General features: G+C 38.2%; 3 protein-coding genes across 3 annotated transcripts; 2 read left to right on the top strand and 1 right to left on the bottom strand.

Annotated features, from left to right (window-relative positions):
- The first annotated feature begins 311 nt into the window (after positions 1-311).
- msl1b (MSL complex subunit 1b) lies at positions 312-6,749 on the top strand. Its single transcript, XM_056772160.1, is given in 10 exon segments — positions 312-437; positions 3,039-3,272; positions 3,274-3,789; positions 3,909-4,087; positions 4,198-4,566; positions 4,568-4,634; positions 4,766-4,833; positions 5,207-5,334; positions 5,446-5,518; positions 5,659-6,749. Coding segments are annotated over 9 exon segments (1,605 nt in total). The 5' UTR covers positions 312-437; positions 3,039-3,158; the 3' UTR covers positions 5,750-6,749.
- A 173-nt stretch (positions 6,750-6,922) lies between these two features.
- Positions 6,923-9,528, bottom strand: chmp2a (charged multivesicular body protein 2A). The gene is made up of 6 exons (XM_056770862.1): positions 9,353-9,528; positions 8,591-8,758; positions 8,306-8,485; positions 8,086-8,216; positions 7,940-8,001; positions 6,923-7,848 (listed from the first exon to the last, which is right to left on the bottom strand). Exons 2-6 carry the CDS (start codon positions 8,756-8,758, stop codon positions 7,727-7,729), a joined length of 663 nt encoding a protein of 220 aa, XP_056626840.1. The 5' UTR covers positions 9,353-9,528; the 3' UTR covers positions 6,923-7,726.
- Positions 9,529-10,669: 1,141 nt separating this feature from the next.
- fbrs (fibrosin) lies at positions 10,670-22,422 on the top strand. The gene is made up of 19 exons (XM_056770861.1): positions 10,670-11,063; positions 12,202-12,805; positions 13,028-13,219; positions 14,723-14,755; positions 14,882-14,911; positions 15,009-15,054; positions 15,303-15,651; positions 15,751-15,965; positions 16,116-16,330; positions 16,416-16,466; positions 17,043-17,138; positions 18,277-18,345; positions 18,538-18,573; positions 18,666-18,737; positions 18,846-19,002; positions 19,278-19,358; positions 19,517-19,600; positions 19,760-19,967; positions 20,061-22,422. Exons 2-19 carry the CDS (start codon positions 12,506-12,508, stop codon positions 21,616-21,618), a joined length of 3,792 nt encoding a protein of 1,263 aa, XP_056626839.1. The 5' UTR covers positions 10,670-11,063; positions 12,202-12,505; the 3' UTR covers positions 21,619-22,422.
- The last annotated feature ends 83 nt before the right edge of the window (positions 22,423-22,505 follow it).

The following is a 22,505-nucleotide window of genomic DNA, read 5'->3' as shown; positions in this document are numbered from 1 at the left end:
ATTGATCAGTTATATAAAGCGATCTGCTGTCATGTCCTTATTCTGGCAGTGACAGTGGAGACATCATCCAACATCGAACTAAGAATAATAACATTATCCAACCTCCAGGATCAATTGTTTTGAATTTACCACCTCTTTAGGTAAAACCCCAACCTATTCCGCACAAGGCTGGAGACTGGCAGTATGGTGGCTGCCAGCCAAACGTGCTAACCGTGTTGCAAGAGATTGCAGAGCCTCCGCTGTGCCAAACTGTGTTGAAATTAACCCAGTAATCAGAAACATTATGTTCTTGTGGGGAGAGCCCAGGCAATTGGCAGATGGCTAAGAGCATTAGAGAGAGATACCTGCCAAACGTTAGCCCGTTTTACTCTCCTGCTGCGAAAGCCATTGTGAGGAGGAAAGAGGTGCACCCCTGTGTATCTGCGGCATATGGCGGGGTAAATATTGACTGATATTATAATTATGAACAGCATAAGCTAATAATTAAACATACACATGATCACATATTTAAGACTCAAGCGGGAACATCCTGAAAGCCATTCGTACACTATGCAAGTAGAATATGACAGATGCATGCGGTTCTCTACTTTGCATGGTGACATGGTGGTTTAATCTGTAATATTAAGTGATTTAAAATTGTATATCTCTAATCATTTATAGGGGAGTGACAATAATCAGAATGAATAAAATTACAATTTAGCCCCCAGGTTCACTTCTATAAGAGCAGATGTGAACAGCAACAAGGATTCAGATTTTGTTTTGAAAGATAAATGGTAACATTACAGCATAGACCGAGAGATTGTCAACAAGCTGTCAAATTATAATGTGGAGAGATTTGAAAAAGCACGAGAGGTGAGAGAAGCCCATGTCATAATAATTACTAGATATGTCTGACTTGTCTTTTATCTCTCTTAAATTCAGTTCTTTCATCTGTTAAGAAAGTGAGACAAAACATAAGAGATCTTCAGACAGGCAGAAGAAAAGTGTTTTCCTTCAGGCCATTTACTTCATGAACAGATACAGTAACACTTATCTCAAGTTCTCTTTATCCAACAAGCATATACAATAGCCATTTAACCCACATTTATTTAGTGTTCATTCATTTATTTTATAATTTAATTTATTTACTTTTAATACTTTAACCCTTTCCAAATAACACTCACCTAGACATGATCTTGTTTTTATGCAATCATTTATTGCATATAATAATGACAATGATGATTATTATGTGCTTTCATAGTATCTAACTCTCTTAAAGCTCATTTGGATTGTTAAACAGAACTATCCCTTTACGAATCCAAATTACATAAATTACATAATATTAGAATTAGTCAACGGTGTGCCAGACTGTTTACTTTCCCTAAATTCTTCAAAATATCCCATTTTGTGTCTAACAGAACAACAAATTATACATTTATTTTTCTACTATGGTACTTAATGATTATCCAGAACTGTCAATTGTGCACATTCTTCCAAATATATTTCGTTGTGTTCAATAGAACAAAGAAATGTATACAAAAGTGGGACAACTTGAATGTAAACTTTCAGACTAGTATGCAGCGACCTGTGTATCTGACAGCCAAGACGATATTTAAGAGGTTTCATTACTTAAAGGTAGCAAAATAAATATTCCCTATATCAATATTTGTATTATTTTAAATTAATAAAAAAAAATCCCTTATCACATGATAAGTTTAGAATGTCTGAACATTTCCATGGTTAAGCCAAAATGGACTAAAAGCGTCAAGAAATCCAGCATGAGAAAATCAACTGTACTACATCGCCCCCTTTTGGTAAAACCACGTACGCACACGAGCTCTTGGAATATAACATTTGGTCTAAATTTAGCTCCGTATAGTACTTAAAATATATAAACCCAAAATATAAATTACAGACTGACAGTCATTAATAAGATCCTTTCTCAGAAATATGTGGATAAAATTCAAATTTTTGGTACATTTACTTTTTTCCCCACTAAATCCCAGTTGATTTGAACACACGCACATGTTTGTTATACTACAATATAGAGTGTGATTTTCAGTCTAAATATGCTTATATGCTGTAGATATAACTCATGTCCGACGCGTATTATGGTGAGAAACGTCACCGGAAATGATGTCGAAAGGATCCTTCGCAACCTGTGCACGGTGTGATTCTTATTTTACCTCCGTCACACTACTGTTCCCATGTCAGCATTATCCTCTTCAGTTTTTCTATTCTAAAGCCATACGGGGCAATTCTCGTACATAGTAAAATGTAAAAGTACATTTAACTTTTCCCTACATAAAACGCTTCCAGCACGCCGAATGTAAACATGTAGCGTTACGCGTGGCGCATGCGTACTGCTGGCTTTGAACGTAATCGTATGTTGGTGTGCAGATGATCCGGTGTGAAAATGGGCGACATACATCAATAAAAGTGAAGTATGAGGTTTATTGACACATATTTGGGTAAATTGTTGGTTTTTCAACTTGGAAAAAGTGTAAAAATATGACATATTGTGTAAAGTCGATCTAAAGGCGCTGTGTTTTTGGAAAGGGTTTATATTTTGTTAGCTCGTTTGCTAAAAGTGGCTAGCTAGCAATGAGACTCAAAATGGAGGCGCGTTATTTATTACTAGCTGAGGGAAATCCACAATAATAGATCTTTAACATACATTTATCTTGAACTTGTGCATTGCATAGTTTATAAAGTATATGCTCAATAAGTTATGTTAGAAGATTTGATGTATAAGTGTCTGCTCGATGGCTAGCTAAGTAAAAGCTGCACCGATGGTTTTTAACGTGCATTTGGCTTTTAGCATAAGCAACTTGTTAAGTCCCGTACAAGAAACTATTTGATTCTAAATGACGTTTGCTTATGCACTGATTTTAATTTACTTTAATAAAGGAAGACCTATCCAAATAAGATGACCCTTAATTGTCTGTGATCTTTACATTACCTCTGTTTTCAAGGGGGATTTTAAAGTAATACTTGACATTATTTGTCTTGATACAGCTTATTGTTAATGGGATAATAAATGTGTTGTTTTCTTGCAGGTACAGGTCTGACGACACCAGTCCATTTACTTTTCAAAAGAGCAACCAAAGAGCAACAAGTTTATGTGATAATAAACCCTTTTGGAATCATGGTTTGTATAGTAGAGGTTGTTCTTCACCATGAGCATGCGACCCAACTGCTTTTCTAAAGTGGGATTATACTCGAATAACCTTGACGTCAGTCCATCAAAAACAAGACACAGAGTGAGTGTCCGCAAGAGTTTCCTCTGTCTCCGAGCCACGGGATGATGTTGATGAAACTCCCAAGATCACCAAACAACATCTGATCTTTGACCGAAGTTTTAGGGTGAAGGTTGATCGCGCTTTGTTGCCTGTAAAGCACGGCAGAGCGTTAGCCGAAGCTTCAGAGGCTGGCTCTGAGGGCACAGTAACACTGTCCTCTCAAGCTAAACAAATGGGGGGTGAAGGCACCCCTGTAAAAAGTAAAACTCCTCTCGGACAGACCAATACTATTGACAATAAACCAGAGTTTGTATCTATGAATTCACATAGTAATTCCAGGGACCCTGTGGGGGAGAAAGGGGTAAAAGGTTTTGAAAATATGGGGATGTCACACGATCACACGGATGGTAAAAGGACAAATATGAAGAAGATTGTGGGTCACCCTCACTCACAAGCCACTTGCCTTAAACAACTCCTTCTACTTCAGCTGGATTTAATAGAACAGCAACAGCAACAGCTGCAGACTAAGGACAAGGAAATAGATGAACTAAAATCAGACCGAGACACGGTATGTTGGATTTATGATTAACCTGTGGGATGTTTTAGGGATTGTTAACTTTATATTCAAAGGCGAGTGTTTTAAATTAGTTTTCTCGTGTTTTATCTATTTGTCCTGCATTTAAACAGTTGCTTGCCCGTATTGAGAGGATGGAACGGCGGTTGCAGCTGTCAAGTAAGGAACCGCGCGACAAGAGGCTCTTTCAGCCGTTAGAGAGATGGGTCCCGGACACGGAGGACTTTTGGGAGTCAGATGTGGGGGACAGCCCGCAGACTGATGCATCTGCAAGCGGCAAGGTGCAAAAGAGGTAACAAATGGGAACTTCTCCAGTCAGTCAACCTCTCCTGTTATGCTTCAATCAGCGTTCTCTCTTGTGGCTTCTACTTGACTTATGTGACCTCTAAACATTCTGTTTAGGAAGTTCAACTTCTTAGACAATAAGATGCAGAGGTCAAGGGGTAAGGCCTCGCGAAAATTAGACACGGGCGAGAAATCGCCATGTCAGCGTGACCTGCGAAACAAGGAGACCCCCGAGAAAACTAACACTGCGAAATCGTCCGGACAGATGGACCAGCTGAAGGAGGAAAAAGACAGCGAGGAAGCTGAAGGGCAATACATGACAACTTCTGAGGTGTACCTGTGCTGCTGTCAACAGCCTCCAGCCTCTCCATTACTGGAATCTCCTGTAAAGAAAGAAGAAGAGGAAGTTGCAAGTAAGTATTTGGCTCAGATTTATGACTTCAGTCGTAAATATGATTCACAAATTCTAATGGTGAAAAATTGTTACAGTCCCATCATGGAGGGAAAATATTGTGGATCCATTGCTGGAGGAGGATGCTGTCGACATTCCTGAGGTGATAATAATTAAATCATTCCCCCTATATTTCTTCCACAAGTATATTAACGCATTTATCAGACAGTTATCTAAAGTGATTTAAACATTTTGAGAAATGACAGTGTTACCTACTGTTGTTTTATTCTGCAGAATCTTGATGACAATGTTTTTCTGAAACGGCATGCAAAGTTAGAATTGGACGAGAAGAGACGAAAAAGGTGAGAATTTTGAGTTGGCAAGGATATTTGCATTCCAAAAGTAGACATTTTTCCTTAGTGTGTGCACAGGGTTATGGACTGTGAAATTGTGACAGTTACTAAATTATTATTATTTATTAATATTATAATTGTTATTAATAATTATTATAAGTTTGGTAACCACCTTTCAACCAACATGAGCTAATTCAACTTAGGCCAATTGTTTTACTAATCATTTGGTTGTGAATATTTGTTGGGAGCTATATGGGTGTATTAATATGTAAATAAAAGTTAATATTTGTGCACTGTACAGTTGAAATTCACCTACAAAACATCATCCTCTTTAAGGCTCTTCATAAGTTTACTCATGGTTTATTGATCTTATTTCTGCCAGGTGGGACATTCAAAGAATACGTGAGCAGCGCGTGCTTCAAAGACTGCAGCAGCGCATGGAGAAGAAAAAGGTTACTGTTCAGGAGACCAAGCCTGAGGTGTCTTCCTTTTATCCTGATCCAGAGAGTGGTACGACCCTTCAACGCTTGCATTTTTGTACATGCTGTTCTGTTTTACTATAAGTTATGAACAAGTAATGCAGTTTCTGCTATTGTTCTGTTTACTTTATCTTATTTACAGTGGAGTTTATTGAAGTCACGCCCCATCTGCCTGTCGTGGCCTTTGGTCAGCCTTTACCAAATTTGCCTGCACAGTAAGATTAGTTTACCTTCTTTAAATCTTCTACATTCAATTTTAAATTGACGTTTTTTTAAGTGACAACATATGTAAGCATTGATTTGTATCCAGATCACAAGGTTCATTGATTATGTGCTTCTTGTATTTATTCCTTAGAAACTTTGAGCTGCCTTGGATTGAGGAAAAAAGCAAATGTCGCAGTGAAAATCCGAAGAAACAAACTCCCCATAGGTCCTGTCGAAAATGAGCTGCAGAGATTCAGAGAGCACGTCCGGATTGAGTGCCAGACATAAAGAAGCGATGGATCATGACCAGTAGAACGTAAAAAAGCCAGAACGGTTAAAGTCGAGGCTGGCAGGACTACAGCTGTGTTGCTGTCAGAAGAAGGCATCCACTGCCATGCTAACTGCTATTTGACACACGATACATGTGTGGCCTTGATTTAATCCTAAATCTTTAGTCTTGTTCTGAATACTTTCACTGAGGAAACATGATTTGGATTATTGCAGACTGCTGAAAATAATGTTTTAATGTGCATTAAAGTGTGGCAATGGAGTACTGATGCACATTTGCATGTGAGCTCTTAAAATATTTGTGTTGAGAATGGATTTAATGAGCTTGTTTTGTTAGAAATGTATGCATGAATGTCTTGGTAATCCTATGATTAAAAACATATTTTTCCAAGCATAACATAGACATTGAAGCAGATAGGGCAGAATTAGGATATGGATGCTGACCAATATATCAGTCTAAAGGTTTAAGGACAGTGCCCTTGACATTATTTTTATGGATCAATAAGTTGTTTTTGGTGTATCTACTCATCCTTTTTCTTTACGCCCCATAATTCCCGAAGGTGTTGATAGTCTTGCTAGTTTACCAGTTTTGGTAAACTGTATGCCTCACAGGATTAATTTCCAGGCCTTTTGTGTTTTTTGTCCTAATAGTATTGAGTACTTTTCAATTGTAAACCCATAACCTGATTTTGTGTGAGTGTGTGTCTAAATGTCTTGAACTTGTTAGTACCACAGTCATTGAGTCTACACTTTTTCCTGAATGTGTACAACTGGACCTTTTGTAAATAGTTTTAATTTCACACATTGGCTGTAAATAAAGAAAACATTGCTGTTATTTTTTTATTTAATGTCAGAATGTTGTATGTCCAGTATAGATATATGTATAGATATATTGATAGCATTATTTACGAAAGAAGTTTTGTTTTTCAAAAATAAAACGATGCAAGAATTTCATAGTTGTTGTTTTTCTATGTTCTTGGTGTATGTGGTATTATAAAGGCGGGGACAGAACTTTTAAATCAGTAATTTTATGATTTGAATAATTGAAACTGGTGTTCTATCTTCTAGCACAAAATAAAATACACAGTAACTTAACTACTCGCAACACAAAAGCAAAAAGTCAATAATTTCATCAATTGTGAACAATATTTATTAAACCAAAAAGTAACAAATACAAAATAAAAATATCTATATGACTACCAACTCTTTGGATTTATGAGATAAATTTATTGTTTTGTAACACTCTGTAAAAGTATTTATATTATTTTGTGGGAAATGTTTTTTTAGGAGTTATTGTGGGATATTTTATAGTTTGAGGTACAAGTCTGGGTGTAGGATTTAAGATTTAATCACTTTTAGAAAGAAATATATAAACCACCACATTTATTATACAGGGACATATGCCATTAAAAGATCATGACAATATAATAGCAAAAGTATTTCAAAGAGAGCATATATATATATATATATATGGACAGATTGGACAACTGTGGTGAATCAATTTTGAACAATTTCTATCAAAGTTCAGTATCACAACACTTTTTGACCCAAGAGAAGATATGTGATAAATCAGTTTTCATAGTAAAGAAATATTTAGTGTTTGTTTATTCTCCAAAAAAAGAAAAACCTTTCATTTCTGGATAACAGATTCTTTGATCCCCTTTGGAAAGGATTTGTCTAAACAGAAACTTCAAAAGCAGTCTGATGCATTGCATTTTCATTTGGGCTACATGTTGGGAGAATAACAATTATACAACACATCTTAATAGGTGACAGAAAAAAAGAGATGCATTTAAGCATCTAAAATCTTGAGAAAAAAATATGACGGCCTCCATAAAATGTGTTATACCACCTCTTTTCTTTGCATCAGTCTTAATTTCAGTAAAGCACACTTTAGATAAATTGTGTCAAAACTTAAAGTCTCTAAATTCTCAATCTCTTCTGAGGTTATTCAGCCTCTCCTCCAGGTCAGCATCAGCATCTGCCAATGTGGCCTGTGGTTCAGCTTTCTTTCCAGCTGCGACCGAAAGACTTCCTCCAGTAACAGGCAGGTCTGTTCAAATTAATTGACAAAGACAATATGTGAACATCTAGAGAATTACAATCATATTGGGACATATTTAACTGTGGTACATTTTTCTTACTTGAAAGTTCATCGGACAGATTCAGACCCAGCTCATCCAAAACTTGAGAAACAACAGCATCGCTAAATTCAGAACAAAAGAAGGAATATCATGAGAGCGCTGTTAGACAAAAATCTATTTTTAGCGCCTATATAAATAGTTCTCACGTCTCCTCTTCATCGTCTTCGTCTCCCATTGCATCATCGATTGCATCATTCATCATCTCCTCCTTCATTTCCATAATTTCACTTTGGCGTTCAAACTCCATCATTATCTTCTGAATCTGTGGCAACTTCAACTAGAATGAGATAAAAGGACTTAATCTGCTGTTTTCTGTTTACATAAAAAACAAAGATATTTGCTACTGATATAAAAGTTATACTGTACCTGTCTGTTCATGGTGGCCATAGCTTTGGTGACTCCTTTCATGGCCTGTGCCATGCTGTTGTTCGATTTGAGCGTTTGGATTTTAAGGCTTACAGCTTGAATATTGGCCCGCATCATGATGAATTTCTTTACGTAACGCCTTGTGCGAACCAAGTCCTTAGCCATAATCTTAACAGCATCCTGTCACAAAAAAGAACCGATTATTTATTTACCCTTCATTAGGACTATTATTTATAAATTAACCTAAGCAAAAACTGCACTGTACTGTAACACTGCTGTACTTACCATCTGTCCTTGCTTGGCCATTTTTTTAATGTCAGCAATTATTTTCTTTTCCTGTTGCTCCAGTTTTTGGCGTTCTCTGTCTAGATCTCTCATGGCTCTATTAAGTGCTCTTTGATTCTGTCTGAGCAACTCCTCTGGAGTCTTCCTTTTTCCAAACAGAAACTCCATCTGACAAGACCAAATGAGAACTCTTTTAAAAACCGATTTTAGAAAAGTTTATCTTAAAAAAAGTTTTCAGAACAGTTCAGGCTGTGTAAAAAGTCCTCTCATATACAACGAGACACTATATTTTCGAGTCTATTTTTAATACTAAAGAAAGAATAAATCAAAGGAATGGAATTTAGATTCTCACATGTGATTTCATGACTCACGAGCATTTGCTATGACATCATTCTTTACAGGTAGAAAGTGATTAGAGCTATTCTCAATGGAAATGTTTTATACACAGCAGAAAGCAAGTGACATTAGCCTTTATGTAAACTGTTATATTTCAGAGAGTAAGTTACAACTTTGAGCGCCTCCCCTCATTACGATCTTTGAGACAGTTACAATGAATCAGACCTTTTAACGTTGAAACAAACTCGACAGGACAATTATCATTTATATCCTAAAAGATTACACATTGAATGTTACCTATCATTTCACAAACCTAATGTAAGTCATACCCTAAGAAATAAAAGTAATGAGCTCGTTTAACTAAAATTAGATCATCAAAAGAAAAAGCTGTGAGGCCTCTGACCCCCACTGCACTCTTGGTTTTACCTTTTCCTTTTCGTGATGTAGAAAACGTCCAGCAGAAATATCAGCGGGTGAAGAGACAAACTATTACGCCGCCGAATGTTTTTTCTATTCCTTATTTAAAGTTACTGTCGATCTACCCGATTGTTTTCCTCACTCCAACTTCCGCATCTGACTTTCAATACTTCCTTTGTATAGGTCTACGTCACAGGATATGCGTCATAAAACACATTTTCCACAAATCCAAAATGAAATTGTTATATTTAACAACAGGGAAATAACATTTTATATTCTATAGTAAGTTACTCGATAATTAATGAAATATTTTTTGAATAAATAAATTGAAGCTTTTTCTTGAAGAACACAAAAGGGGCTTTTATCGCAAAATTATCCGGAATATTTATTTCTTCAATGACTATACATCTAGCTCAAATTTTTGTACAATGAAGCTCATTATATTGTTATAATCTCTTTTCCTATTTATTAATTAATTAATTAATTTGTTTGTTTGTTTATTTTTTGCACATTATTGTATTATTTATATAGCGGGATAAATGCTTATGTTTGTTTTATTTTTTCTATTATTATGACTAATTATACTGTTGTGTGATACTACTAAGACAACGACGACACAAACCACTGAACATAGGTTGAATATAAATATATATATGTCCAGTGTGTGTTTATAATTATATAATTATATACATATATTATATAAAGGTTACATATTACCAGTGTTGGGTGTAACTAGTTACTAAGTAATTAGTTACTGTAATTTAATTCCTTTTCCCTTGAAAAAGTAAAGTAAGGGATTACTCATATGTTTTCTGTAATTTAATTACAGTTACTTTTGATGCAATTAAACTAAATACTTTGTGAAATTTATGCGTGTGCAATAGTGTAATTGACATCAAAATTCAAAGTCTTACTTTAAAATCTGTGCTTTAATGTATAATTCTCACTTTTGTAATACTTTGTTCAGTTAATAATATTATTTATTTGAATGAATTAAATAAGTCGTTTCATGTCTATCCTTGAATCACTTATCAAGGTTGATGTAGGATATAGAAAGTAATTAATAATGAGTAACTAAATACTTTTTGGACAGAGTAATTTGGACAGTAATCTAATTACACTATTGAATATGTAATGAGTAACTAGTAATTAATTACTTTTTAAGAGTAACTTACCCAACACTGCATATAGCATACATTGTAAACACACTATTGCTGTAATGTTGTGTCCTTTAGTGCAGAAGATGTAATATTTTTAAAACAGCAGATGGCAGTAATGTTGTCGCATTCAGTCTTGACTGCCTGTGAATGATCAACAGAGGAAGAAAACCCGACTGAAGCACACAATGCAGTTTGACTGCTACGGGTTATCCGCCCAGGCTTCATGGATGTCTCTAATAACAAGAAGAAATGAATGTATTCTAATTTGACGATCGGGGCGAAAAGTAAACTCTCATAAATATTTTTCAACGTTTCGTGTGAGGCAAAGCAAGTTTATGCTGCTGAGACCGGCGAAATCTCTAGCTTTACCAGACTGAGTGGCTCACACAACGGGCCGCGGAAGGAGGTGCCAGGCCGGCGCTGACGGAGTAGCGCTTAACATCACTGACGGCGCAACTCCAGCCCGAGGCTTCAGGCCCGTTTCAATTACTATCGTTATAAATGGAGGCTTGGACGAAAGCAGAAGCCAGAGGAAAATGGCCCTCTGTAGTGCTCGAGTGGTGGGTGTAATTGTCAATTTAGTTGTTTTAATTCATGTCTGTGCCTTTTAGGCATGGTTAGAATAACAAGAACGGGTGTGTTTGTTTTGTGGAAAAAGAGTCAAAATGCGCTTTATACGGGGTTATTAAAACCTTGTCTTGTTCTCCTTTTTCCTCATCTGCTCGTCTAAGATAGCTAACGGGCTAGTGTGAGCTTCACAAATAGCATTCGTTTTTTTTTAACATTTGTAAACAGTTTTGGTTTGAGGGTTGTGCGAGATTGTCGTTTAGATTAATGCTCTAAAATAAAATAAATAACGTTAGTTAATTTCCTTCTCGTTGAAAGGTGGGGTGTCAACGAAGTACAGGCTAAATGATTAACGTTAGCTTGTTTTATTAGAATCGTAAATTGTATATTATCAAAAACATTTCGATTGCTACACAGATGTTTTACGATATAAATTATGAATTTGACATCGTAAAACAACTGGGGATGATCGATATTAGTTGTGGGGTAAATGTAGCACCAAATACGTTGTAGGATAGTATTGCCTCGCCTAGTTGTTTACACCGGATAAAACCGACATTATAAGTGACAGTATAAGAATGACATTTTACATACTGTCATTTAAAGTACGGTAACCCGAAATATTACCCGGCATTCTTGTTTGTTTAGAAACGAGCGTAATCCGTGATCCTAGCAAGGTTAGCTAACTAGCAGGCTAACAACGTCAGGTGAAAGGCTAGCTAACCGAGAACACGATTTTATTGCCTATTTACCGATTTTGTTAAATGATTTATACACCGAACAGGCTAATTTTTATTCGTTTAGAACGATTGCCATATCGGACTTTATTTGTACCCGTCATCCAACGTTTAGGATTTACTCGCCTTTAACAGACAAAAACTCAGCCCCAACTTGAGAGGTAACGTTAACGTTACCATGTCTGTCGACATATTCTCTTTCATTTAGTGCACGTCTTCCACATATGCATTGCTCACATTAGCTGTTGAATTTAACTTATGCATTTTAGACTTGTTTTAGTCGTTTATAATCTCGTGTGGTTCACTTACAACAGTCAGTGCATGTTTTCTTTCGAGTTGGTCTTTAAAAGCCTGCCCTGACTGCGCAACTGATGGGTGCTTTTTTCTTCCCCAGATGAATGTGACAATGTCTTTACAGAAAGAAAATTACTTGAATATCTCAAATCATTCATAATCGGCGTGTTGTTGGATAAAACGGGCCCAGACATGACTGTACTCGGACTGCGGTGTGCTCCCACCTTCATGCCTCCAATAAACTCTAATATATTATAAGACAGGAAAAATAAATCACATTTCGATCCCACAACACCGGTCCTGGGCGTGTTCCTTTTTATAAATAATAGTTGTAAACTGTCCCAATCCGGACCAGGGCTTACTTTCTAAGTGCCTTTGTACGGACATCGGTGCGGTGCTTTGACATGGACGGTCCCAGTCGAAGCGGTGGGTTCAGGCAGAGCCGTCGCTCTCGCTCCCAACGTGACAGAGAGCGGCGGAGGAGGAGACCGGATCTTGCCGAGCCCTGCTCGCCATCCTCGGCCTCGGACCAGGAGCTATGCAGACGAGACTCACTGCTCAGAGCCGGCGGAGAATGCAGACCCGTCTTCCACGGCGCCAGACACCGGCCTCCACGTCGGAGAAAGCGAGAATCCGTGTCTTGCGAGGAGGATATCATCGATGGCTTTTCCATAGCCAGCTTCATAAGCCTGGAAGCTTTAGAGGTGAACATAATAATACAGTATAAAATTACAAATCGAATAACGCTTATAACAAAATTTGATTGTTAATATCTTGGTAAATATTTGAATGTTAAGTTAATAAAAACACATTAATAGTAAGTTGAATAACATCACAGTTGAATAAGATGTTAATGGAAATGATTTTTTAACTCGACCCACGATTCATTTGCCACTCTTAAACGTTTCAATGTGTTGTTTTGATAGATGGACTGTTCTTTGAAGCCACCAGAACGATCTGGCTTGTTAATGGGAAGAGGAAGCAAAAGAAAGAGGGGCCTGGATGAAAACGGAGGGCCTCTGTCAGAGCCAGAGGAAGGACCACCTGCAACGTTCACCAACAGCTGGGAACAGCGCAGGAAAATCAAATCAAAACTGAGGAGAAAGGGAGAGGCTAAGGTCAGCACAACAGTTTCATCACCCTTTTCTTGTGTCGCTCTTTGTATGTGATAGCAAAACATAGTCCTTGTGGTGCGTATTTTTGTACGTATAATTAAGCTGTAAATTCTGATAGTAACTGTTGATATCTGGGACTTTAAATAAACAGTAGGAAAAGGGCAAGTTAAAAGCAAAAATTTGAAGATTTGAATGAGGTTTTTCGGCTCTTGCTGTGTGTCCAATTTTGAGACTTCAAAAATAAATTTGAATCACTTGGAAGCACAGAGTGGTTGTCAGGTAGTTTTGAATGTCACAATTCCTCAAAGAAAATTGTGAACAGTGCAGAACGCAAACAATTTAATTATTGATGTTAAGAAAAATGATGTGATCTATTACTTGATGGACAGGTTAGGTCTTTCAGTGTGTCATCATGTGGTGCTTGGAAAAGCTTAATAAGTTCATGTAAATTCCTGTGTCTGAATCCTGAAGGGAGTTGTCTTATTAAAATTTTTACTGCCTCATAGTGGATATAGTGTGCAGACAGGTAGCCTAGTGAGTCTTGGTGGATCTTCTACATTCCTAACAGAATGTACGAATGTGGGACAAAGTTTTGCAGTATAAATGTACACTTTTGTCTTTAAAATGACCATGTGAAACAATCTCTAATGAAATGTTTTGACAGTACTCTCTTGAATATGAAATTTGTGTTCTGTCAAGATAAATAAATTATTTGATTGGTAATTTTAATAGTTGTTTAGTACAGGACGATCATTGAGTGATGATGGACGGAGTCATATAGTCATACCGGCAGCGTACTGTTTATGCACCACATCTGTATATCTTGTTGTCATGGTACCTAGCGGGTTACTTACAGGATTTCAGTGGGAAATACTGATTAAAAACATTTTGCACTGATGCTGATACTTAGAGAGCTTAGTAGTGACCAATAAAATGCTGTTATTTATGTACTGTAGTGTAGTAATTCAATTCAAATGAAGCAAAATTGCTCAAACTAAAAGCTGTTTAGATAAGAGGCAAATTGAGAAATATATTGCCTATAGTTAAATTCTGTGTATTTTTGGAACTCGCACAATTGGGTTGCTAGCCATGCAAACACTGTTTTTGGCTTGTATTTGTATTCTTCACTTGTATTTAAGGTATCGTGCACCCAAAATTGTCAGTTTGTCAGGTTTTTTGTGACCTGCATTTTATTAGTGCACAATTGTCTGTATTTCCAAATTTGTCAATTCCAAGTGAGCTTGATACGCCCAAGGTCATGCTTGTACTTGAACTTCACTTTGGTGAGCGCTTGTTTGACTGTTACTAGAAGCCAGTCTTTGGGTTAGGTGAGGGGTTAGTTGCAGCTGAACATTGGCTAATGTATTGGTCTTTGTATTCTATTGTCAGCCAAACGTTTTGCTTAGTCAATATTTATATGCAGTATGTAAGGTCTATTTTACTTGCATGTTTAAAATTTGTGTATGCATAATTGCATGTTATTTGAAACCCAAATTTGTGTTTTAGATGTCTGGGAATCACATGGAGACAGGTTACATTGTAAGTTATTTTTCAAATAAGTAACATTATCTTGCTGCCTATTTATCTAACTGAAGAAGTATAATTTTTGTTATTAAAGATTATACATGTATAGATTCATTTTTATTCTTTATGTTGAACCCACAGTGTGACACAGAGAGTGAATCTGGCGATAAGGTAAAAAATATTTTTTGTAAACCTTTTAAATTGCTTTTGATCATTGTTATTTCTGTTGCCGTGTTGTATTTCTCAATATACTATTTACACTATTTAGGCTTCGGATAATATGGAGCCAGCGTTTATCGTCCGCACAAGAGAAGGTAAATATCTCTTGTATGTTGCCAGTTGCAGACATACTATATCTGTTGATGGCACATCCTTGAGAGTCTTATTATTTGTATAACATTAAATTTGTACACTTTTGAATTATTGAAATCCTTGCTTTTGCCAGTGCTTGACCCTTATATTTAGGTGTTTGGAAAAAAAATTGTATTGACACAAAGTTTTAGTTTTATCTTTAAGGCAAAAAAACTATTACAGTGAATATATTGTTGCTCTTTCTTCATAGCTGTTAACTCCAACATGATGGGCTCTGCGGCAGCCAACGGTTGCCCTCTCTTGCCCTTGAATAGCTCTCAACCCCTTCTGTCAGTCACACCTCGGGTCTCTGGTCTGGAGAGAAGTCAAGAGATGAGTATGGAGCAGCCTTACCCTGAGCCCATCTCTACCTCATCCTCCCTTTCCAGCCTAATAGCCCATTCCACTGCCTCTGTGCCCACCTCACTTCCTGAACAACGTAATGGAAATGCAGGTCCTCATCACCGCCGTGATCAAAGCCCAACACAGCACAAACACAAGCCTTTCCTTCCTATGTTTGAAAAGTCACAATCGTTCTTTACAATGGGAAGCAACAATAGGTCAGTAAGGTGAAACATATTGTAATGCTCTCAGCTGTCATAAAATGAGACAAAAAAATCTAATATGTCCATCTGGAAATAAACTTGGTTTTCTTGTAGGAGCAGTACCTCAGGCAAGCTTCCATCTTCATCTGCCTCTTCATCATCAATTAGGCCACCTACACCTGCTACAGGCGTGTCCCTCAGTCGAGGGCCAGGGGGTGTGAGAACAGTACGACCATCTTCTCGACCAAGTCCTGGTGCTGTCTTCACACAATCCCCTAGCCTTCCTCCACCTCCTCCTCTCCTGCAGGTGTCACCACACCGTTCGACAGGTAAGCGGAGCTACTTTTAAAAATAAAAAAATGCTGCCAACTGTACATGACTGTTTTCCACATAATTTACGTTATTTGGTTCATCTGTCATTTTACATCTTTGCATTCCTTCAGAAAGTTTTAGTTCTGACTTATATCTTTCATGAACAGATCCAGACTTGAGCTGTCAGGAACTGACAGAATCTAATGCCTTACCCGGAGGACCGTCTGTTTCAAGCTCAAGCTCTGGGACCTCCAGCAGATCCTCACAGGCCCAGGCATCCATTCCCACGATGGCCTACCAGTTCCATCAGCACAACCACCAGCACCAGCACACTCATACTCACCAACACTTCTTACATTCCACACCCGCTGCACCTCCACTGGTGAGGAGTTGACTATAGGTCATGCATTGCTCATGTAAAAAAACTTTGATATTTTATCGTTTCTTCTGTATTGGTTGTTTTTCAGTTTGATCAGGGCAAGTATCCGGGCAAGATAGAGGGTTTTTTTCGACACCCGGTAAGTTTTTGTGTGTAGATATTCAGTTCTATTACAACTTTAGACTTCAATGTAGATAATCTTCCTATAAAACAAACTGTTGTATTTATCCAAATTTTTCATCACGTTTGTAATGATAGTGATAAGACTATTTCGCTAACAGGTTATTTAAATATGATTGTACAATATTATTCTGCAATAACGTTTAGTACAGTTAAAATGTAATTGACTTTAATAAGGGTGAAAGTGTATAGTTTGAGAAATTATGCTTTGTGACCTTTTACAACTCTTCTTTCCTGTTTAGTGTTAGAACTTTCTACCTGTTTCCGTCATCCATAGTGCTTTAAATGTACAAAATACTCAGTACCATTAAAATAGGTTACATTTTCCTGCGTGCAAATGGTCTGAACTGTTTTAAGTTTTAAACTGAAAACCTATCCAGTGCTTATGTAAAACCACAGAATGCAGGATGAAATGGCTTTGTTGACCTAAAATGTAGCTGCTGGCAATTCAAAAATGTACACTCATTGTAGCAGGGTGTTATCTCTGTAACATGCAATTGCATCAATTTCATAAATGTTTGTTTCTCCTGTGAAGTTCTTTTCTCAGTACCCACCATCTGTCCCTGGAATACAGCCTGTTCTTCCGCCCACAGGACCTTTCAGTTCATTGGGGGGAGCTTTTCAGCCTAAGGTATATGTTGCTTTTTATTTGGTCTGTGTTTTGAATATTGAAATCTGAAAGCACTGTGTCCTGCCTATAAAAGATTATTTAAATAAGATGACTAGTGTTCCTAGGTAGATTACACAGATGTAGACTTGACATTATTTTAAGTAAAATTGTTTTACTTTAGTATCACTGTTACACGAGAAATTTTACATTTATTAATTTGGCAGTCACTTTTATCCAAAGCATTTTACAATTAGGAGAAGATATAAAAAAAATTCAACACGCCAAACAGTACCGATAGTTTACAAAGCCATGTTACAAGGAGTATTACATCTGAAGGCAGCAAGGAAGAGAATGAACAACATGAAAGTTTTCTATATAAGAAGTTATTGGTTAGTCAAATAAATGCTGAACAGGTATGTTTTGAGTCTTTTTTTGAAAGTTGTCAAGGATGTTGCAGTTCGAGTGGAGGCTTGCAGTTAATTCCACCACAGAGGAACCAAATGAGTAAAGGTTTTTGCAAGCAATTTGGTGCCTCGTTGTGATGGAACAAGACTTGTGTAATACGAGACCATTTGAATATCATTTTGTCATCTTAAAAAGATCCCTTGTCATTTTTGTTGATAATCCACAAACAATAGTGAGTTTAAGTTGTACATACCTTTTTCTACCCTTGATTCAAAGAATTAAACAGATGGTTTTAATGAAAATAATTGGGAACAAAGCTTACTTCCAGGTAGTGGGTTTGCAATCTTATCTTTTACTTTTCTCTCTTATCATTGCTTACTGAAATATTATCTTCTGTTGTTGGTGTTAGATATTGCATCATTCCAATGTGCTGCAGAAATAGGTGGTTTGATGTGCAAGATGTATTCAGTATTTTAAGTATGCACAGTTGTGTTTATGGTATTGCAGAAGGAAACTGCGGATTGAGTTTTTACATCATTGTTTTCATTAAAGGGTGTTTCTGACCAGTATGTCTTGAGAGGGTTTACATAGTGGATCAAACTTCTATTTCAGATTAGATCTTTGATGCTACTTAATTTTTCTTTTTCATTTATTGAAAGCCTGTTTGCGCACCCAAGGGTCCACAATTTCTTTGTTTTAGGTCATGAAGTGGGTTACAATAGTATGTTGTTATTGACAGCTTGTTGTTCTTCAGGGAGCTGCTCCAGAGATGACTCCTGGTTTGGGAGTTGTACCTCCCCATCTACAACCGAAAACTACAAGGGTAAAAGATGCCCCATCATACAGATTTGCATCATATGTCTGTTAAATTGATTATATTTCATCAATTAATTTGAGAAATACATGCAGAAAATGTATTATTGAAAATGTATAGTACGTCCCATAAGCAAGTTCTTTGTAATTAGAAATTGCTGTTTGAATAATGTATGGTGTTTGTGTTCTTTCGTGTCTCCAGCTAACAGACCCATTTGCACCTCCAAAAGTCAGTAATGTAAGTTGGCCTCTCCTTTATTTTGATTTTTGGTTATTCCGTTTATCGGTCTGTTACTCCATTATAATACTTTGTTGATTGTTCCTTTGCAGAAATCAGGAAAATGGTGTGCTATGCATGTCCGTGTGGCCTGGATGATATTAAGGCATCAAGAGAAAGTCAAGGTTGCGACATGATTTGGTTTAAATTTGAAATAGCCTTGTTTTTATAACAAAATACAAAACACGCACACAATAGTGCCAGTCATATTCACTCTTTTTGTCACCGTTTAGCTTATGCATGCTGATCCACAAAAGCTGGACTTCCGTGATGACCTGTTGCCTCGTCTACCCGGCCCTGGTATTGGAGGACTAGGGGGTCTAGGACCACTTGGTGCCCCGCTTGGCCCAACTCATGATCTTACAAGACCAGGCCTGTTTGCAGCTGCTGGTGCGTAACACTCCTTACTTTTTTTTTTTCTTATGTGCAGTTACTTTGCAGGGGACATAAGCCTATGATATACAACTGAATTACTATTAAATCATTGTATTTTTTTTAATGCTCAGAAATATAAAATATGGAATGTGAGGGGTTTTACAGTGCTACCTTGCTGTCATATTGCACATATAAATGATATAAAGCACAATCATGTCGAAATTTCAACACTCAATGGTAGACCATTTATGGGTATGAAAGCTTTTCTGTGTTGACCCATGTCTTCTAAGGTGGAGTCAATCCGTCCTCCACACCTTTCATGCCTCCATCAACTCCCCACTCCTCATTCCTCAACCCAGCAGCACATCTGGGTAAGAGCCTGATTCTGAGAGTGTAGGGGCATTATAAGATAAAATGACCTCTAGAGTCATGCTGGATGCTGCCTTTGTTATTCTGTTCTCCTCGATTTCTTTACATTCTAGCTTTTTAAAGCATTTCATGTCAGTAAGGAACATTTGTCTTGTTCCAGACCCATATGTGCGCTCGCCCCCCTTTTCCTCGCTGGGAACCCTGGGTTCTGGTGCCTTTGGAGGCTTAGGCAGTCCCACGATAGGTTTGTTGTGCTATTTTATTCATTAGAAATGCATATTAATCTATAGTAGAACTAGCTTTAATGTCTTGTGTTTTGAATATCATAACATCCATTTAACTATTCACTTGATATTACGTTCTTCTCTCTGACTCAACCTAAACGTTTTTGTTTGCCTTTTAGCTGCCAATGTTTTTGGACATAAGGCTGAGCCCTCTGCAAGTGGGGTCGGAGGTCTAGGCAACCCCCACGATCCATGGAATCGTCTGCACGTTGCCCCTGCCTCCTTCCCCTCTGGATCCTCTTGGGCCAAAGGACAAGAGAAAAGGGATGACAGAGGAAAGGCCCTGGAGAGAAGAGAACTGACTCATATTAAAGATGAAAAAGACCGGTATTATATTTTTATATTATATTTTTGTTTTAGCATGCATATTCACAGAAATGGATAATGTGTTTAATCTCACGACCTAATTTTTTCACACAGAGACAATTTCTTGTATGGACGTCAGCCAGTGCGAATGTCGCCTGGTGTCCCATCCCTCAAGCACCGCAGCAGCACCCCAAGTTCACACATGAATGGCTTGGGCCCGCTGAGCGGAGGTGCATCTGAAAGTTGGGAGCGTGAGCGAGAAAGAGAGTCAGACAAGAGGCAACAATCTGCATCTAGAGCACAGACTTCGTCTTCCTCCGCAGCTCCGGAACGACCTCGATCTTCAACATCGTCTATCCTCACAACCTCTCCTGCCAGGGCCCCCTTAGCCCCCTCTCCTCTGGAGCTGTTTCAACGGCAGCCACCACACACTCTCAGCACAGAATCCAGCCATTCTTCACAAAGAGAAAACAATAGACCAGCCTCTTCCTCTGCTGGTTCACTTCCAGTCAAGAAACCTGATCCGACCACTACGGTAACAAAACCTGCACTTGGTCTAAACTCTGGGTTGCTGCATCCACAAGTCAAGGTCAAAGAAGAGCGTAAAGAGGAGCCTGAGCCGGTGCCCATCTCCTTACCACATCCTCCTGTACCTCAGCACAGCTTCGAACGACCTAGTAGCAGACACCCCCACCATCCATCCACCCCTTCTTCAACCCTCTCACTAACTCCTACACCTGGCGGGCCTCTCCCTCCTCCTACTCTACACAATCCACACAATCCTCACAATCAACACAATTCTCACAATCCTCACAATCAACACAATCCTCACAATCAACACAATCCTCACAATCAACACAATCCACATAATCCCCACAATCCTCATCATCACTTATCTCTCTTAGAACGTTCACGGGCTATCGAAGCCTATCTTGGGAGTGGTGGAGGATCAGCTGGACTGGTAATAGGTGCTGATCGGTTCCCACCACATCCACACGGTCCACCTCAAGGTCATTCCCACGCCACTCATAGCTTTCCCTGGGACCCTTGGAGGGATCTGGCTGCCCAACAACAACAGCAGCAACGCAGAGATGTATTGACTCTGAGGTCAGATCCACACCTTATGCTTCGCTCAGATCCGCATATGTCTCGGTTGCTCCATCATCAACAGGTACAGCGCTATTTGGAAGCAGAGAGAGCCACATCATCTGCTTCTTCTGCAGCAAACAGACAAGAGTTTGCCTTGATGTCCCATCATTTTGATGAGGAACAACGTGCTCAGATATTGCGGGAAGACTTTGAGAGAGCGCGATACTTCGGGATGCATCCACACCTGTCCGCACCTCACCTTCCTGGCCCATCTCATGCTGCTCACCTAGAACAGCTTCATGCAGGGCTTCTGGCTCACTCTCATCTCCACCCCGGGGGAGCATCTGGACCTTCACATCACCCTGGCCTCTACTCTAGACTCGGACCTTTGCATGCACACTCTCATTTACCTAATGGCATTCTGACTAAGAGCCCAGGTCTGATGGGGGCGTTGTCAGTTGGGGCTCCACCTCCTCTTATTCCATCTGTGAACAGATCTTCTACTCCACCGCGTGGCTCTAGACTTGGTGGGGCATCAGACTTGGCCCTTTTTACCACACATAAAGATGGGGAGTCCAGATAGTACTAGATAAAGCACTAGGTAAAGCTTAAGGAGTTGATGTAGAACTGTGCTAAAGAAAACACTTCTCCCGTGGAAAGGTTTTGCAAGAACACTTGCAAAAGAGCTAAGCTTCGAATGACCATACTCAAGTGTTTTGAAACGACCTGGGGAGAATGGAGAGACTTCCCAGGGATGTTTGATATATTTATCCACTGTGCATTTGTTAGTGCAATTTATGGTACTCTCTTGCTGTGCCCTGGTTTATCTAGGGGTTTCATTTCTGAAAGGCCTGTGGATGTTCAAAGACTATACGTTACTGGTAATAAAATGAAAACTGGCTGTCTTGAAGAGTGATGATCAAGAATTGCGTTCAGATATACAGTTTAAATTTTTACAAATCACTAGAGACCTGTTTCTCCAACTGAAGTACTGTCGAGTTATGGTCATGTTCTTTGCGTTTGCAGGGAAATCTGACCCTGACTGAAATAGTCAAGTACTTCTCATTGTGTGAATCTGCACTGTTGGGAAATGTATGAATTCAAAGAAACATCAGTCATCATGGTTTTAAATATTCAAGTCAACCTTCAGGCATCTTCCATGAACATCAGAATGAACTTGAGATTTATTTTATGCGTTCAAAAAAATTATTATGAACTGTACATCTTGTCGGATAATATTTTAAAATTTTAAGGGAAAGAACTGTCTCCCATTCATTAGTCTGATTCGGTAAAGGAGCTGGGTCAGAATATAGTAGAATAGTGATATTGCTTTTGTAATAATTATTGTTAACATTAATTACCTTCCATAATAAATATATTCACTGTTTATGTTATTATGTCATGTTTCAGGTCTCACCAAATGCACTCCCTTGTTGAAATGAGTCAGTGATGATTATTGTCCAGCAAAGC

The sequence above is a fragment of the Triplophysa dalaica genome, chromosome 17 (assembly GCF_015846415.1).
Source record: "Triplophysa dalaica isolate WHDGS20190420 chromosome 17, ASM1584641v1, whole genome shotgun sequence".
NCBI classification, from domain to species: domain Eukaryota; kingdom Metazoa; phylum Chordata; class Actinopteri; order Cypriniformes; family Nemacheilidae; genus Triplophysa; species Triplophysa dalaica.
The sequence above is the reverse complement of the archived record's forward strand: the minus strand, read 5'-3'. Positions and strand labels throughout refer to the sequence as shown.